This window comes from Nesoenas mayeri (genome assembly GCF_963082525.1).
Source record: "Nesoenas mayeri genome assembly, chromosome: Z".
NCBI lineage: Eukaryota > Metazoa > Chordata > Aves > Columbiformes > Columbidae > Nesoenas > Nesoenas mayeri.
The window spans coordinates 17,322,002-17,341,883 of record NC_137542.1 but is presented as its reverse complement, the minus strand read 5'-3'; the positions used below and the strand labels follow the sequence as shown (position 1 = coordinate 17,341,883).

Genomic DNA, 19,882 nt, shown 5'->3' with positions numbered 1-19,882 from the left:
CTGAATCAGAGATTTGGTGAGGTTTTGGGATTTTTTGTATTTTTACTCATTATTTTAGGGCAATTTACTATCTGGCTCAGAGCAGAGTGATTTATGTAAGCCAAACCTTTAAGCTGTGAAGTAAAAGCTTATTTAAGGTGAAATTATTTTTTTGAGAAAAAAGTATTGGCACAGACTTACATAATTTAAGAATAGGCTGCACTGGTAATGAACGTTTCATAGTTAACACTGAGGTGGGTCAGTCTGGGCCAGGAGGCAGATGCCCACTCAGACACTCACCTCTCCCTCTTAACAGTGCAGGGGAAGAAGACAAGATGAGAAAGCTCATGGGTTGAGCTGAAGACAGGAAGATTGCTTACCAGTTACCGTTGTGGGCAAAACAGACTCAATACTTAGGGAAAAATCAATTTATTACCAATTAAAATACATCTGTATCATGAGAAACAAGGACAAACATCAAATCAATCCTTTCCTTTCCCCCTTTCCCACGTTCAACTTCACTCCAGACTCCCCAGCCCACTCCAAGCAGTGCAGTAGGGGCAGACAGTCAGTACATCACCGTTCCTCTCCACAGTCCCTTCCCTCTGCCATTCTCCTCTGCTCCAGCTGGGGCTCTCCCCACAGGCTGCAGCCCTTCAGGGAAGTCTGCATGGGCTCTCCATAGGCCACAGAATGAACACCTGCTCCCTCATGGTCTCTTTCACAGGTTGCAGGGGAATACCTGCTCCAGCAACAGGGAGCACCTGCTTCCTCCCTTCTTCTCCAACCTGTGTTCCTTCTGCTGTTTCTCACTTCTTCCCCTCCCCTCTCTGCCCCACGCGTTTTGTACCACCATTGTGTCTGAGAGGCTGTAGTAAGTCCACTGGAGCCAACTGGAACATGCTGTATCCAGCACAGGACAGGATCTTGCCCCCAGTACCAGAACCTTGCCTCCGACACCCAACACAACACTTGAGTTCCTGGGCTGAAGCCGCTTCCTGCTTCTCATGCTACAGTACTTCTTACTGACACTCATTTTTTCTCATTGTACAAATGGCACTCACAAAATGAAGATACTAAACCGAAGGCTGAATCCTTCTCAGAATCATCAGTGCAATGGTACTTTGAAAATATCACAATCAGTTAGGGAAAGTCTTCAACCTGATGTCACACTCACACCTCTCCCTGGCCAATTAACAGTGGTAGCAAGAATTTTCTTGTCTTCACCAGTACATAAAGGCAGAGATGGAATAAAGCCTTTTACTTGCTTTTTCAGTTGTGAAAATGGAAATGGACTTTAAGATTTGCATCTCTTCCAGGCCTTCAAAGAAGAGACTGCTAAAAGTATTTCTGGTCTGGTCTCATAATCTGAAGTTTCAGAGGAAAAAAACAAAACAAACCACCAACAACCCTCACTTCTGCCTCCCCAAAAAACAACAAAACCACAAATAACCTTGAATTCAGAAAACCTGGTAGTAATGTTCTAAAGCACCCAAAGGCATAGAACTTAGAACAGGCTTTAAAAAAGAAAAGATAAAGCTTGAGTCCTTCCCTATCTGTTTTTACTGCCCAACTGTAACAGTGGATGCCAAGGTTCAAGAATTTAGATGAACATATGTGAGTGCTGGACAACCCTCACAGCTTTTCGTTATGTTTGAGCAGTATTTCCTGTATTAACATTAGTGTTCATTGCCTCTTGTCCTTTCACTGAGTCTGGCTTTGTCATCTTTCTACACTCTATTCAGGGATCTACACACATCCCCCTCTTGGTCTTCTCTGGGCAACCTAAGCCTCTCCTCATACAACAGATGCTCTAAGCCCTTAACTCATCCTTGTGGCACTTTGTTTGGCTCTCTCCAGTATGTCCATGTCTCTATTGTACTGGGGAGCCCAAAATGGGATACGGTGTCTCAACAGCATGAAGTAGAGGGCAGCCATCACCTCCTTCCATGTTTTGGCAATTCTTTTTCTAACGCAGCCCAGGATGCACAAGAGCACATTGCTGGCTCATGGCAAACTTTGTGTCCACCAGCATCCCCAGGCCACTTTCTGACAAGCTGCTGTCCAGCTAGTCAGTGTCCAGCCTGTGCTGGTACAGGGGTTTATTCTTCCCCAGGGACAGAACCTGAACATTTACTGAAATTGGTGAAGTTCTTCTTGGCCTATTTCTCCAGCCTGTCCAAATCCCTCTGGGTAGCACCACACAAAACTGAGAGATCCAAAGGGTATTTTCTGCAAACTTGTTATGGATGTGGACTGTCTCATCATCCCATCATTCATGAAGATGTTTTAACAGTATTCACTACCAGTGACTGGTCTTTAGCTGGACTCACTGCCACTGATCAGTCTTTCATGCCCTGTAGCTCAGCCTGTACAGTTCAGCCAAGTACACCTACTTACTTAGTCCAGTCTTCATCAGTTAGTCTATGAGGCTGCTATGATGGACAGTGTTAAAAGCTTTTTTAAACTAAATATAAAATATAAACAACATACACTGCTCTACCTCATCCACCAAGCCAGTCACCTCACAGAAGCATGATTTCCTCTTCATTAACCCGTGCAAACAACTCCCAGAGACCTTACTGTCCTTCATATTATTGGAAACAATTTTGAGGAGAATTTCCTCCATCATTTCCCAAGGGAACAATGCAGGCTGACTGGCCTGCAGTTTCCCAGATCCTCCTTCTGTAAGATTAGGGCAATATCTGCTTTCTTCCAGCCCCTGGGAATCTCCCCCTAATTACCGTTACTTTTCACAAAACGAAAAAAGAGTGGATGCACAATGACATCACCCAGCTCGCTTAGCACTATTCAGTTTATTCCACATCATTTGTTTAAATGCCCCCTTATGTGATCCTTGTCCACTGAGCACCAAATCTTTCCTGTTCTGGACTTTCCACTGGTCTCAGAGACCTAGAATTTCCTAAAGGAATTGTACAAGCAAACTGAGGTCATGAAAGCATTGAGTACCTTGGCCTTCTCCTTGTCCTTTTTCACTAGATCCCCATTCAAGCAGCAGGCCCACATTTTCCCAGTCTTCCTGTTGCTGGTGAGGTATTTAAAAAAGCTTCCTTGTCCTCCATTTCTCTCCCCAGGTTTTGGTTTTCTTAAGCGCATCCCTCCATGCTTGGACACTGTTTGCATACTCCTCCCAGGTCACCTGTCTCTGCTTCCCCTCCTATATGCTTCCTTCGTTTTTGTGTCTTGACTATAGCCAGAAGCTCCTTGTTTATCCATGCAGCCCTCCTGCCATGTTTGGTTATCTTTCTGCTTGTCAAGATGGATCTAAAAGTGAGCCAAGTCTTCGGGTTCCTTCTCTCCAGCATGGTCTCTCAAGGGATTCTTCCAAGCAGATCCCTGTAGAGGCTAAAGTCTGATCTCTTGAGCCTAGGACTGTGACCCTTTTCGCCCTGCTCCCTTGTTCAAGGACTGTGTACTCCACCATCTCAGTCACTGCAGCCAAGGCTGCTCCTGACCTTCATATCCCTAACCAGATCCTCCCTGTTTGTAAGAATCAGGTCTGACAGGTCATCTTCCCTTTTCAGCTCCTTGATCACCTGCATTAGGAAGGTACGACACTCCAGAAGCTTTCCTGGATTGCTGTATCATCCCCATGTTGGCCCTTCAGCAGATACCAGGACGATACAAGCCTCTAGTGCAGACCACAGCCACTGAACCAGAGGTGTCTCCCAGTTACCGTAAGATTACTTCATTTTCTACTTGTGCCTGATCGGGTGATGTGCAGTAGACATCCTCAGGATGTCACCTATATTGGTCTGCACACTAATCCTGACCCACAAGATCTCAGTTGGCTTATCATCTGTCCCAATGCAGAACTCCACGCATTCCCACTGGTCTCTCACACAAAGAGTTATCCTGCATCATGTCTTCCCAACACCTATCTTTCCTAAAAATCCCATATGCATACATGGTAAGGCTGCAGCCCCATGAACTATCCCACCAAATATCTGTGCTTTCAATGAAATCACAGACCTACAACTGCAGCCAGATGTTCAGTTCTTTGGTTTGTTCTTCATGCTGTATGCATTAGCGTGCAACCACTTCAAAGAGGTACCCAGTTGTGCTGATTTTCCAGAAAGATTACGAGAGCTTTCCTTGTAACACCATGCTGCCAGCACTTCCTCATTTCTGTGCATATGTTCATGGTGATGCCACTTCCACCCTGTTGTGTTGATTATAAGGCCAATTCTGTTCTCATCACCCTGTATCATTTAATTGCCACCCTGCTCCACCACTTCCTCACTTTGCCCTCTGCTACTGTTCTAAGTTTAAAGCTCTTTAACAACACCAGCCAGGCTCTTGGCAGCAATACTTCTGCCCCATTTAGGTGGGTGGATCCTGCCACCTCCTAGCAGTCCTACCCACTCCTTCACAAGTCCCTTCCTCAAGAAAAGATCCACCACCTGGGTCCCCATGACACTCAGAGTTGTACAGTCATGCTTAATACTTCACAGGTCTTCTCTTACTGTATCATTGGTGCCCAACTTAGAAAACCAGCAGCAGCTAATAAATAGTCAAGGTCAGACAAGCCCCAGCCCACTGTCAGTAGCATTCCAAATCTGAGCCCCCAGCAAGCAGCAGACTTCCCTCAACAATGAGTGGGGTCAGCAGGTGGGGGGCTGTAGCGGCTCCATCCCTGGCAGCACAGAGTCTGCCACTGCTACACTCATTGTGTCTTTCTGGTGCTTCTGCATGTCTCAGGCTGAGCTGGCACGGATGCTTAGAATTTTGTTTGAATGTTTCTGGTAAATGATTTATTATTTTTAGTATTATTTAGTATTTTTAAACAAAATCAATTTTACTTGCTGACATTGATCTTCTAATGTCCACAGTAACTTCATTTAAGCAGCAGCTATCTTTTAAACGGAAAAAACTACATTCACTCTCGGAATATTAATTAAAAACGAAACATGCATTCAAAGTATTTCCTACTGAAATTATACACATAAACCAGTCTAAAAATATACTTACAAGATTATCAATTTTCAGGGAGTTCTTAATTTCTGCATGTATCCTTTGAAGCCTAGAATCCATTGATGTTTCTGAATATGAAAAAAATACTATGCATGAATATTTGATAATCACACCAGGTTTGTTTTTGTAGAAACCTTTCTACAAATCCAATTTTCACATAGAATGCAGAAAAATACGGGCAGGTACTCTATATCAGATAACTATACAGGCAAATACATAAATACACCACAGGGCTTACTCTCAGAAATAAAGTACACAGCTTTTTAAAACTAGACACTTATTAGCAACCTACATAGTTTTCTCCTTAGGAGTTACAACCTCAAAATGATCTATTTCAATATGCAGCTGTCACCTGGGACAAGTTAAAAGGAAGTTTCATTAATAACAAGAGTTACAAAACTGGAAAACCTTTAATGACAGGACACCTGGATGTTTTCAGTAAATTAGACACAATTCATGTTACAGTCCAAATCCATCCTAATAAAACGTTTTCAGTGCACATGCTCCAACCCCATGTGTAAGACAAATGAATGTGTCTGTCTTTAATTCACCTGCTCAATGCCTGTTCGGATTTTTTTTCCCACATAAAAGTGATATGCACTCTGAACAATACTGCCAGCAAACAGCTTCCTTCAAGTCAATCCCCCTTGGATGGGTTTGGACACTTCTTTTCCAACCCCCTTGCCAACAATAGTTTGGTTGGAGTCCATCCCACTGGATCTGTAGTATACTACAAGTTACAGCCAGTGGTTTGAATTGTCCTTAAAGATGGGAGTACTAAAAAAGGAACAAATGATCCCTATGAAAATCAGTTTGCAAGTCTAGGTTAACAGACAAGACTGAATCTAATCTATTTCTAATCCAAATCTCAGCCTCTTGCTCAAGAAGAACAAGCATCTTGCTTAGTAAGAGGTAGTATCTAAATACTTCAAAGAAGTCCCTCAGATAATTGTGTTATGAGAAGATAAACAGGAAAACATAAAGGGAAGATTTAAAGTGATTTGGTTCAAAGAATAAGAGCTTTGCTTTCTTGTTCGCAGACAGAAGGGATCATCGAGGTTTAAAGCTCCAATGACAGTGAAATAGGAACAGCAAAGACCTGTTCTAACACACTGAAAAAATAAAGAACATAGAAGAATAAGAATGCACTGTTTCACATATCTGCATGAAGCAGTTTTGGATCAAACAACCTCAACCAAGACCTCAAAGCCATCCCTAGCAGTAAATTATCTTTCCCAGGCAGATAATTCTGTTCAAAATTTAAGATGACCAAAAATAATTCAACTTCTTTGTACCAACCTCTCTTTTTCTCCATCTTCTTAACCTCTGTTTTCTTGCCTTCTTCTTTACTCTGCCTATCAAAAACATTAAAGCGTTTTTATGGTGTTGTACTGTCTGTTTTTAAGTCTTTCATTTTTTTTTCAAATATTTAGATGAGATGTAGTGTTTTGAGGTATTATCTCAGTAAAACGTTCGCATGCAAAACCCAAATCCTAGTTTTCAGAGACTGAAATAAAACTAACAAAATCAGTTAGCTGAGATACTGTCATTAAATCCTCCATATCGGCAGACAGTTTTCCCTAGAAGCAGCAAATTAAAGGATTTTAAAAACAAGTCACATTCCAAACTGTACTTCTAGTTACATGGCAAGATTGGTGAAATGGCATTATATGGAAATAACTTATGGAGAAATAGAATATTTGTATGATGATGACCAAAAAAGTAGAAGTATTTAACATTACCATGGGGAATTATGGGAAGATCAATTAGTCATAATCTGTTCCTATGTGACTTTTTTCTCATATAAATTATTATAACAGTAGAAGTACAACTACCTACAACTGACCATAAATGTTTCAGTGCTAATTTAAACATTCTTCAAGCAAATAGTAAAGGAAAAAGATTTATTACAAGCTCACTGAAGTCTCCTGTCTCTTTCTCTGATTGTATCACTAAAAATTAAGCTGGAACTCAAGAAAACCAAACAAAACTTGCTTCCATTTCAGTTACAGAATGAAGACAGGCAGAAGTCTTTCAAGCAAGCTTTTGAACTCTTTATTCATAGAAGATCATGAACCTCTGTTTTGCATTTCCTTAGTCTTGTCTAAGGGGTTTCAAAGCCTCATTTTAGAATTTGCACGTTTCAGCACATCATGACTGAGTATTCTGTGACTCACTTTCTTCCTGCCACAGCAATATGCATCCACTAAATACCTAGGCCTGCATGCCTATCATCTTCTATGCCCCTTTCATGCTCTATCCAGTTACAGAATCAACAGTTTACTTTAACTGGCAGCACAAGCTCATGCCATTTAAACAGTACATGTAAGTTTTGTGTATGTACAGAATGGTGTACAAAGCACCATTAACAGACATAAATATTAGCAAAGTAGCTACAAAGACCAGAAAATGGAAACTATGTTGATGAGGAAAGTAACCAAAAAAAGTATCAGCCTACATTCAGTGTATTAATGGAGGAACTCGAAGACAGCACAAAAGAAGCCTTTTTACTTTTCATCAATATTGAGTTTTGTGGTATTATTCATCAGTTATACTTCAATCCATTATGCAGTCATCAACTACTACTCCTTTATCTTACTGAAAGCAAGCTCTATCTACCCTCCAGTGCCTAAAATATGACAGCTATTTAAAAGTAGAGGACCTTTGATTATTATAACCAAATCAATATGACAGTTTGATTGCAGAAATCAATCAGCATATGTCAGATTTAGGTAGTGATATATTAAGAGCTTCAAAGACGTTAAGGCCAATTTAGAATCTCTGGAGTTGGAAACGCTTAGCTTTGTACAGGCAAGTAGAGTAATTATATTAGATTTCCAGAGGAGTGAGAGGAAGAAGAAGGGAAGAAAGGGCTAGAGGATAAAAAGCCCCAAATAAACTAGATTCTGGTTAATGAATGCAAAAAAGGTAGAATTTTGTTGTTACAGGTGAAGGGGACCATTATCCTCCTCCTTTCTCTCCAAATTTTTACCTTGTTCTCCCTTTCTTCTGCCCTCCCAGCAACTGTGGGGATGGGAACATCATGCTCTGGTGGTGGTGGCTTCTTCGCCCATTTGCAGAATAGCTCTTGAGAATGAGTCAGATTTCTTCCTATTGTCCCACCCCCCCAGTTTCTGGCAGGATCTTCTCTCCATTCTTATGCTTGATTCATCTGTGATAATTTATCTTCCAAATGCAGACTGCTCTTGGTATCATTCAACTGGCTTTTCAGTGCTAAAGTAGAATAATTCATAATTTTTTCCTTGTTCTGTCTGACGGTGTGTGCGCGCTCCAGCTGTCAGACAGAGAAGGAAATGTTTTCCAGGTAACCCTATGCATTCCATAACCTGATCAAAAATCTGTAACCATGGATTAACAGGTCCTACTAATTCTGAATCTAATGTATCCAAAACTTAAAGAAAAATACATGGCTCTCCTGAACTGCTTTTTGTTGTTGTTTCTTGTTTTTACACTTGATTGTTTTTCACATGTATTTTCTTAGCTTACTTCTAAACAGAACCCACAAGCTGTCTTCTGCTAGAAATTCTAGTCACTGAAAGACTGACATTGCTTTATTTCTAGGTTCAGTTCTTCCCATCCTCCCACAATAGAACATATTGGTTTAGAGGAGGTTTTTACTCTCCAGTTAAAAATAAGTTAAAATAGCAAAAACAAAACAACACAAACAAAAAATCCCACAAAACAAACAAACAAACAAACCCACAAAAACAAATAAAAAAAGACGAGGGAATAGAAACACAGAACAAACTAGTTTGGAATTTTTTCTGATATTGTCTCCTCCTATTAGTTTCAAAGTATTTCTACAACTTGTGACCATCACACCTTAAAACATACTCACAATTCAGATTCTGTCTGTTCCTCTTGCTTACGCTTTCTTTCTGCTACTTCTCTCTCATGTTGGCCTCTTACAATGTTTCTTCTATGAGCTGCCTGAAAGCTTCTGCCTCCTTTTTTCTTCTGTTTTTATTTGGGATTTTAGGATTGGAAAGAGAAGAAGAGTCTTTAAATTACTGAAAAGCAAGATTATTAAATCATTGTTTCTGTGAACAGGCAAACCTACCTACACTAAATATCTTTGAAGAACTCTGATCCATGGAATAACCTGACAACAGCCGGCTTTGTCCGCAACTAAACACAAGACCTCCACATGTTGATAAGTTCTGAATTTCTTTAGTCTTTTCTCCCCTTTTCTAGTAGACAGAAAATACCTTAAGCACCAGAAAAATTAAGACATTCCAAATGACCGGCTAGGCACAGCTTTATACCATTCACAATGTTCATTTCAACCCAAATGTTCTCTTAGACATACCCAAGGCAAAAAAAGACGGTGTTCCAGGGAATACAGATGGAAAAATCCTTTTGACAAAATAACTAACTGCTATGTTTAAATCCTTTGTTAAAAAGAACACTGCCTCGGAAAATATGTTTTTCTTAGAAAATGCCAAAGTAGTTCCTGAAATAATTATTTGGCAAAATGAAGTTCTGCAACTTTTTCTCTATATGTGTGTATTTGCCAGCAACAAGGCTCCAATCTTTACTAAGATCTGGCATTAACCTCAAGAAAGATCTTCAGTGATACTACTTTCCTCTGTAATAAATATATTAGGAAAGCAAAATTATACCTTATCACCTTCTTGTTCTTCTCCATCATCTTCAGAATCAGAAGCTGATGCAGAACCCACTTTCACAGTATTTTTCCTTTTTGGTTCAGCCTCTTTCTTTCCTTCCTTTTTGTCAAATTCCTTCTTCAATTTCTCCTCGTCCTTCAGACCTTCCTCATCTTTTTTCCCTTGCTTTTTGGGCTTTTCTTCTGGTCCCTTTTTCTTTGCCTTCTCTTCCTCATTAACACTAAAACATGAACAGTATTCAGGCATCATATCCATTACCTACAGTAACTTTAAAATATTATGTTATTCTAACTCAGGGATATTTTTTCTTTTTTACCACGGAATATCACAAGTTATGAAGTTAATTCACTCTTTGTTCATTTAATGACTCATCAAAAAATAGTATTTTTGTAGAATTAGAGACAACTACCTATTCATAAAAAAAAACCCAAAAAAAGTGAGAGCCCTGAAGAAGCTAACATTAATATATGTGCATGGATTCAAAACCAGAAAAGTTAATGCTCAGAAGCCCTCCACACACGGTTCTGGAGGTCCAAGAGTGCATACACTATAAACTAGTTTTACAAAGTACACTTATTTAAGATGTACATGCACTGAAACTGTATCTGCTAATCTATAGAAAACTACACTAATGCTTGACTTTTCCTCCAGTTACCACTAAGGGCTTGACACAAGAACTGAAGAGGATAAAAACAAAATTTAGGTTACAGATAGTGTTGGAATTCCATCAGAAGAGATTTCTGAAACAAAAATGTAAAAGAAATTCAATACTACAGTTTTACATGATCTCGTATTTAATAAACAACTTTTCCTCTTCACCCAGTGTACAATTATAGGAATTTTGCACAGATTTTACAAGTTAGGAGTGTAAAGATCTTCTGTCTCTAGTTCCACAAATGTACTAAGTTGAGTTACTATATATTAATAACCTGAGCGGTAAATAACAACATCAAAGCAAACAGTAACTCATAATGAACACTAAAGGGGCAAAAACCTGTCAGGAACTCAGTATTTACTATGAAGTCTTCATCTAAGGAACAACACAGTTTACATTAAAGCAGCTTTATAATAAGAAACAAACAGAAAAACTCACGAGTCACTCTCTGAAAGACAAGGTGGTTTCACCAACTTGGGTCTCCCTCTTGGTTTTGGAACTTTTACTTCAGAAGCTAGTATTTATATAGAAACAACAAGTTAGTCCACAGCCACCAGCCTCCTTGTATATGAGGAAAGATTCTTACTTATTTTAAAGTTACCTGCTGGTCTTCCTCTTTTGGGGCTTACTTTTGGAGACACTGGCGCAGGAGCTGCTGCTGCCACTGCTACTGCCATTGCTGCTGCCACTGCTGCTGTTGTCACTGCTGCTGCATCATCAGCTTCAGCTTGTTTTTCAGCCTAATTTAAAGAATGAATTTGAGAAGTAAAAAAAACACAGGGCACTAATTTCTCAATTATTTTCTCAAACAACAGTTTTAAACTTCTAGAAATGCACTACTACAGTACTGCTTCTACACATAAAAAAAAAGCTTCCAAATTTAGTAATAGATTATATTTCAATATCAGTAATTGCAACTTTAGTCACAGACATCCCTTCAACTTCTTGCTGTTTCAGACTAGAAGCTCTCTTTAAATTTTATTTTAGGTTTATTTTTATTAAACTTACTTTAAAAGAAGATAGTCTTCAAATTCTATTTTTTAAATATTCAAGTCATTTTTGTAAGAGCATCCAAACATATCTTTTTTCATGAAGCAAATCAAACTCAGCATGCTACTTTAATGTGACAAACATACAAAGATCACAGTTACCTTGCACTCATCCCATCCCTGCTGTCCTCACTAATGTTACAATATAAGTGGTTTCAAGTTAAAATTGAAACTTTGTCCCACTCTAATCTAGCTTTTCATTGGCTTAGTGCCCTGATCTAGTTTCCTGTGTGACCACCACATGAACATGAAGGCTGAGCAAGCAGCTGGAACAATCTCTTTTAAACTAACTCAAATTTTTCCCAGGTTGAGGAGACCACAAAATCACAATCTCAAGAAGAGGTGGAATATTATAGGTGTTAGTTCAGTGTGATGAAGAAATTCTTCAGAGCTTCAAAACTACCTATTTTGTTAGTGGTTTAGCAACAGTATATTTCTTGGTTTTTTTCTTATTTGCAATGGACTGTTATGGAAAAGATCTGGGAACTACCTACTCTACCTTTAGTTCAAACAGAATTATGACTTGTAAACACCCTCTGGGAAAACTTGTGTTTCTACAAATCTTTCAGCCATTTGAAAGGAGCGGAGGAGGAGGGTGTTAAGCACCTAAATTTATGCATAATCTGTCATTAAAGAAAATAATATCTAGCATCATCACATCCAAAGACTCCAGTAAAGTAATTAAATATATTGTTACCTTTCTTTTTCTTCCTCTTCTAGCAACTTTAGGAATAGAAGCATCATTTGTTTTTGCTGCATCCTGTGAAGATTAACAATGGTGCTAAGAGTCTTAACAAAACAAAGACTGATTTTAAATAATTTAAAGTTTTTTTCAAAACTGAAGCCTCAGGAACATAAGAAGACCTGTAGCACATATGAAGACACCTCCTGCTTTTAAATAACTGAAATCCTGATTATGTGGTAATCAGGTGGTTTTTTTTCTGAAATACAAGAAAAAAAGTACTAAACAAGACTTGGTTTTAAGTAAAGATATGTAGTCATGTTTTAGTCTGTGTGAACTCTTTATCTAGTCCTTTAAATACTAATATTTGCTGTTGCAATACAGAGTAAGTTATTAAAACAACACTGTTCCACCTGTTTTAGTTGAGCTTCCGGAGAAGCCAGACTAAAAGTCTCCTCTCTGATGAAAGTTTCAATATAAACATGAGTGAACATATAGGAAGTTTCATAAAATTAAAGAGCTCATGAGATTGTCACAGTAGTAATAACTGTAGCTTCTTAGTAATAGATTTACATCAATAGACATAATATTAAAATGTTTCATAGTACATAGAAAGAGCTTTCACATACTTCTTTATTGTTTTTTTCAGATGGTAGATCATCTTCCTTTGAAGCATCCATCTCCTTTTCTTCTGTTTCAGCTTCTGAAGGTAAGTTATCCCCTTTAGGTGATAACTGCAAAGGGAATCAGAGTGTGAAAAAAACAAAGCATTAAATGGTATTTCACAGTGAAAACAGAACACACGATTAACCATCAGGCTGCTTTTCACTTTAAATAGTTTAAGTCTGTAAATACACTCTTTTCTGAGGCACACATTAAAAGCCTAAGACAGGACCCTGTTCTCCAGTACATGATTGCAGACAGTTGTCAGAATGGGTCAAAATACAGCCATGTACTATGGTGAAACTTCAGTCCCATTTTGTGTTCATGATAACATAACTACATTTTTTTCACCATATCACCATAACATGAGTACTTCTAAGCCTTCATTCCAACATTTAAGATTCATCTGGATCTTTGTTTATCTACACGTACAGATGGATATCCAAGTTACCAAGACTATATTTAATGAAGACTATCACCCTGCTAAACAAAGACAATGTAGTAAGCAAGACACTAAACAAGATGGTTTATGTGTGACAGTAGTTAGTGATAAGTGGTGGCATCTAGTCTTCTTTTTTTCTTCTTCTTTTTTTAACCTTAAAATACTAGATTTTGTTTTAGGTGAGCAGTTAAGACTTGAAAAATCAAGAGTATGTAACAACTTATTTGAAAATAATTAACATTTCCTTGCAGCCTATGTATATGCATGGTTTTGGATCTTCAGTTCATTGTCTCAGCTTTAGTATTTTGCCTTGTCCCACTTGCAAGCACCTTTTGTGAAATTCTCTTTTAAAGTAGCTAGAGTTGTTAAAATTTCAACACAGAATAAAGCAACTCAGGCACAAGGGTTTAATGCAATATTTCTAATTACTTGAAGACATGTAATATCACTCAGTCTTTTTATAAATTACAACTTTAAGACAGAAGAATCACAGGTGTACTAAAATCACAAGAAACCAGAGTACAATCACAGGTTAAAAGAATGTTCTAGCTACATTTGTCTCACAAGAAAAGGAGCAAGAGTAAATTTCCTCCATATTGTGCCTTGAACTGTAACTGATGGGACTAATTACAGAAATCTATGTAAAAGAACCCAGTCAGGAGCTTCCATTTGATCTTTGCATTTTAATGGCTCTTATGTCTCACTGTTTCTCTTTCACAGAGCCAGCTCAGGACAGCCTGGAAACACTTTTTTAGGAGAAAAAGGAAGCTTAAGTCAGTGCCGTTCTCACTACCACATGCTGCTTACTGCATAAATTCAGTGAGGTAAACTAATCAATCAGCCCAGTTTAAAATAAGGTTCCCCCTTGCAGTAGCAAATACTGGGGAACCAATGCCTTTACCAGCAGGATGCATGGGCAAGAACAACACTGTTTTTACTAATATGACCAGGAAATTACATATTGAAGAGCACTCCTCAGGTATAGCTGATAGAACGCAAATCACACTGACCCACATGTGGAAATACTAAACTAGGGAACACTCTAAGCAGTAAGAAGTTGGGAGAAACTACCCATCAATAACTGCAGTTTTCAACTCAAGAAAAGAACTCTCAACATCATCTATTCGTGTATTGCCAAAGGTCTTTTTTCCTCTTGAAAAAAAACCACAAAACACTACAAAAACATAAAATCCCACAAGTTACTACAGCTACTAGACACTAATCCTACATGAGGAACATCAACCATATATTTAACACACTGCAAATCTATCAGTTGGAACTGTGAATCAATACTGAAGGACAGCCAGCTACACCTACAGAAGAACTACATTAAATCTCAGCAGATACTAAAAAGGACAACCAGAACTGTCTACTCAAAATAGTTTGACAATTTAAGGGCATTGCTCATCCTGTAGAGTAGTTATTTCCAGAAATGACTTAAAAATAAATGAGATACCATAAACTTATCAATCCCATCTGCATCACAATTTTTGTCTTTTTAGGATTCTATTTTCCTTAAAAAAAACTGAGAAGAGACGACAAACAACATCTCTCCCATCCGATATGAAAAATAACCCCATAGTGAACAAATCTAAACATCCAAGGGCAGAGAAAGTTCAAAGCAAGTGTTCTACACTGTTAACATAATGTGTACAGTAAGCTAGGAAGGTTCACAAAAAGCACAAGTAAGCTGAAACACAGATGTTTCACAGAAATGCATTTTCTTAGTATGGATGCAATATATTTAAAGAAAACCATCTTGTTTCAGAAGGATTTTAAGGTATGCACACATTTACAAAGCAAAGAAACTAAACTGTCTATATAAACTACTGTATATCAATTTACTCAGATACTTTTCTGACTCAGAGTTCAATTGATACAGCTACGAAATCCTTTCTATCCATTTATATCCTAATTAGTTCATCAGGAGTATGGCCTAATTCAACCTTATAATCTGTTCAGGTAAATACAATGAAGAACCCTTTTGGCCCAGACAGAACCCAAAGCTCTGTTAGGCTTTTCAACAAAAACTGTTGTAATTGAAAGAGACAGTCATACCTGCCCATGATATTAAGAAGTCTCCAAAAACAGAAAGGGAAACTTAAAGCTAAACCTTGATGATCACTTCGACCTCTTCTGCCTAGGAAGTACTGTATGAATTCAGTTTAAGTGTATTACAATTTAGAAATATAGACTGGCCAAGAAAGCAATTTTCAAAACCACATACAGTACAAAAGAAATGTACATCTGAAAAGGAGCAAAGGCAAAGCAGTTACAACAGTAAAACGCTGTTCAAGCACTTTAGTAAAAATTTGGCAATACAATTTTGACTTAAAAACATTCCTGGTAGAACAAGAATTCATTCTCTTACTTTTGGGATAGAAGACTTTCTTCTTTTGGCTCCTGCCTTTTCTTCACTCCCCTCAGGAGGCTCCTGACTGCTTTCTTGAACTGTGTCTTTGATAGCAGTATTAACAGCTGGATGGGACTTTAATACAAAAACATCAAAAATGACATCTAAATTACTTCCTGAACTACAGAATAATGAAACTGAGAGGTGTTCTGCCACCCATACATTACCTGAGAAAACATCATTCTAAGGAAACCCGTATTAGTACTGCAAAAATACTAAAATGGATTATTAATTTCCACACTTTTCAGTTTAAATTGCATTTTCATTATCAAACTTTCAAGCTCTAATGCTATGATTGCTGTATTTTTAGTGTGAAAATAGGCTATGTGAAATTTTTCTGATGTATAATTAAAAAAAAAATGTTTTTTTTAGTCAAAGACAACTTGTGATGCTACTGTCAACAAGTACATTTTTAAATAAGCTATCAATCCTAAGTGAGCCAACTATCTGTTGGGTGAAAACACAAGCAGAAAAAAAATATAATAAAGGCAAAATAATTTAAGTTAAAAACATGGAAACAGAGAAGGTAAAGACAAAATTACTCTTTATTCTGTTACATTGTGGATAGCAGTCTCACTCTTAAATACTAGCTCCTTCAAACAAAGCTGGCAGAACTCTCCTGACTCTTTAATTTTTCCCCCACTGAGGAAGTGGTTTTGGATTTAAGCCCTAGCCACAAGCACCCTTATGCCCTCCGCCTCCCCTACTAGCTGTTACCAGCAACATCTGCAAAGTATAAATACTGCTTTCAGAACATTCCAGCCAGTTCTGGCAGTTAAACAGAAAAACTTGCTCTCAGAAGGGCTTACCAAGACAAAATATGCCCAGTAAAAGGACAGGAAAAAAAGAGAAAAAATAGCACGTGAATCCTTTTACATGACTAGCTGACAAGTCTGTCACTTAATCTTGTATCTAGAATAAAAGCTTGATTTTGCCAACATCGCTATGTGAGCGCCCACTCCCCTCTGACCTTACCTGCTGTGTGGCCAAACACAGAATTATCTGCTCACGCCCAAGTTTTAGGCTCTGGCAACTAGACTTTCCTCCCTGCTCCTGTGCTTAACTCCAAGAATCTTTTTTAAAAATCAAAGAATTGTATGTGGACCAAATACAAAGATCAAGGAATACCTTAAGATATATATTCATTCACTGCAAGACCTCAGCTCGAAAAATTTGTCCATTTGCCAATGTGTACTGAATACTGCAACATATTAACAGGCTGTAACACACTATCCTGCTTTAAAGTACCGGAAAAAACAGAGTCTTCACTCATCAGTACACTTACGTCACCTCTTCTCTCAGTCTTCCCAAGCAACTACTTGCCTTCACCCGGAGACCACCGGCTGCCCGCCCGCTGCGCTCCCGCACCCGCCCGGGACCGGCCACAACCGGCGCCAGCTGGATCGGCAACGGACCCGCCCAACAGCGCCCCCGAGCGAGCGGGAGGAGCCACCGAGGAGCGGAGCGGGGCCCGGAGCGGCTGGGGAGGCGGCCGAGGAGGCGGCCGAGGGGGTGCCCGGGCACCGGCAAGAGGCCTGAGCGGGGGACGAGGAACACTGAGGCAGAAGAGGCGCCAGAGCCCGGGGGGCGCTGCGAAGCAAGCTCCCGCTGCCGGAGCAGAGGCGCAGCAGGGACAAAGGGCACAGCTCTGAGGGGACGGCAGCCCGTGCCCAATCCGCTGAGCGAGAAACAACGAACAGCAAAAGCAAAGTCGCCGGGACACGCCACTTCAGCCTCCTGTGCTGCCGCCGCATCCCCCAACAGACTGACAGGGATGTGCGGTGAGCGGGCTGGAGGAAGCTGAGGTGTGTTTCTGTAAGGGTTCATCTTTGTTTCTTGTTACCACAACAGGTAACAAAAAACTTAGGTGAATTGGCTAAATCGTGCCAAACTGGCCTCAGAAGCTAATTACAACCACTCTGCTACCCTTGAAACAGGTACAAGCTTCTCCATAGACAATTTTATTGGGAGTTTATCTACAACAAGCACTCTTAAACTTCCTTCTGCAATGAAGATCTAGAAGTCTCACCCTTCAAAAAACCCTTAGCTGTTAATGAAGACAGCCACAGAGACTGTTATCAAGCAGACAAGCATCCTTCTCATATTACTAGGATGGACAAACTGTGCACATTTGTTCCTCCAGCTTTGAGAATACGATGCTAAAGGCAACATCCTCATGAACAGGAGAGCTGTAACATAGCCAAACGCCAAGGAAACTAACAAGAACATAAAATAAGGTATCTGAAGTTTCATCACTGTGAGCTGTATGTTATCTTGTAAAGTACTGTATAAATAAAGCTCATTTCAGCATATAAACTGGAATGAGTAAAACAAAAACAAACCCCAAATATCAAAGATGTTCTTATTCTTGAAAAAGTAGAATGTTCCTCCATCATATCTATAACCTTTGGCAGAACAGTAACATAATAGTTCAAACCTAAGAATTAAATCCAAAAAGTAGTGCTTGGTGAAAAAACATGGAAGATCCATGACTGACTTGATATCAAAGATGCTCAAAGAAACTGCTTCTGAAGAAGACCCTTACTGGCAGTTTTATTTCAGATCCAGTAACACTTACTTGGCCTGTTTTACATCCTGATTTATTTTACAGAATGTCAAATATAGCCTGTGAAAGAGCTATCATCCAAGCTGAAGTGGACCTCAAAACATGGAAAGGACCACCATGCAGAAAAGCTGCTAGACTGAAAAAAACTGTATGTATCTCTAGGCAGCATGTTTTCAGTTTTTCCAAGTGGGAACATATTTAGGAATGTCTGAGATGCTACGAAAGCAACCAGGAACACTGCTTAATTAAGTTACTCATTCCTGCTGTGAAACAAAATATTAGACAAGCTTGCTACTGTTGTTTGTTTATAACCAGATTTTCACCTTGTTAGAATGACTGGTAACATACAACTCAGTTATGGTTCACAACTGTCTCAGCCATCCATAGAATCTCTCCTTAACTGTCACATAAAGAACAGGAAGAAGGTATTCCAACTCATATTTTACAGTGGCAGAAAGAATCTGCCCCTTATTGATACAGTCCTTCCCATTGTGATGAGGACATAAGCATCTTTCCATATCCCAGAGCAGAAAAAGTGTACATCTGGAGTATATCATCTTATACTCTACTTCAGAAACTCCTTAACTCTACCCACTATCTCCTCCAAACTAGAAACACAGTGACCTGGGATATCTTATGAAGCAGGGATTAACTGGTGGTGAAATGGCAGTCTGGCATGTCACGTAAGAGCAGCAAGTAACACCAAGTGAGATCAATTCTTTTTGTATATTACTGCAGCATTGCCTAGAAGCCCTAGTATGTGATCAAAAGGCTACAAAATGTTCAGAGCATGTAGACAAAGACAAAATGAGCAAGACAATTTGTCTTCAGATTAAATATGGACAGGCAGCACTGCATACCTCCAGTTTGAGCTTGGAAGATTTACCAAGAGAGCAAGAAATTTGGAAATACTGGCAGAAAAAACTGAATCAAACAAGTCATGTGACAGTTTGGGGGCAAAAGGCAAGCATTGCATTGCTTCCAACCACTAGAAGGAAAATGCATTAAGACAGCGGGTACTGAAATCTTACAAGGATATTTGTGGAAAAAAGCACTTGGGTTTAGAGGACAGAAAGAACAAGTGACTGAGATTCAAAAAAACTAACACATTGCAAGTGTAGTTGTACGGTTCCACAGATAAGTATCCTAGGAACAAATACAGTTAGAAGTATAAATAAATACCTATAGTTGTAAGAAAAACTTGACGGGTACCGTAAAAAGCATTTAACTTTTAGTCTTGTGCTCTGAAAGTGTCAACGTGATCCCTCATGAACTTACTATAATAAACTGATATCCTCAGTTAAACAACACCCCCATCTCTGTTATGCTATTAATGCTACAGTTCAATTAAAAATAAAAAAATTGAAAACAAAAAAAAACACCCAAGAACAGTCTAACCCGCAAAAGAACAACAGTAATAATTCATTACCCTACAGCAGAGAAACGCTCATTGCCTTCCTCCTCCACCATACGAATATAGCAATAAAGATGTAGAGATTCTGCACAACTCACCTGTTGATGAGAGAACTTCACTTTGGGATTGTTGTCAATTTCCCACAACCCTTCATTAAAACCCTTTCTTTTATTTGGTTTGCCATATTTATCTTTATTTTCAGAGTAAGGGAATATGTCCTTTGGTCCCAAAAATGCCCTTGAGAAAAGAAGGAACAAAAAAGAACAAAATCTCATGTTTTAAATGGTTAGTCTTTTCAGACAAGAAGTAACCGCCAAATGTTATTAAGATATTAAATTCATTACTACTGCAACAACTAATTCTGCTACATAAGCG

General features: G+C 38.9%; 1 protein-coding gene across 4 annotated transcripts in view; it reads right to left on the bottom strand.

The window, feature by feature from the left end:
- PSIP1 (PC4 and SRSF1 interacting protein 1) overlaps positions 1–19,882 on the bottom strand; it is a 35,451-nt gene that overhangs the window by 4,881 nt on the left and 10,688 nt on the right. For all 4 annotated transcript variants that reach the window (XM_080362337.1, XM_080362340.1, XM_080362338.1 and 1 more), the window contains 10 exons: positions 19,606–19,744; positions 15,486–15,602; positions 12,639–12,743; positions 12,025–12,087; positions 10,880–11,018; positions 10,717–10,792; positions 9,618–9,843; positions 8,834–8,952; positions 6,274–6,329; positions 4,972–5,042 (listed from right to left, as the gene is read on the bottom strand). In XM_080362337.1, the coding sequence (XP_080218463.1) occupies positions 4,972–5,042; positions 6,274–6,329; positions 8,834–8,952; positions 9,618–9,843; positions 10,717–10,792; positions 10,880–11,018; positions 12,025–12,087; positions 12,639–12,743; positions 15,486–15,602; positions 19,606–19,744 (1,111 nt within the window). The remainder of the gene's footprint in view (positions 1–4,971; positions 5,043–6,273; positions 6,330–8,833; positions 8,953–9,617; positions 9,844–10,716; positions 10,793–10,879; positions 11,019–12,024; positions 12,088–12,638; positions 12,744–15,485; positions 15,603–19,605; positions 19,745–19,882) is intronic.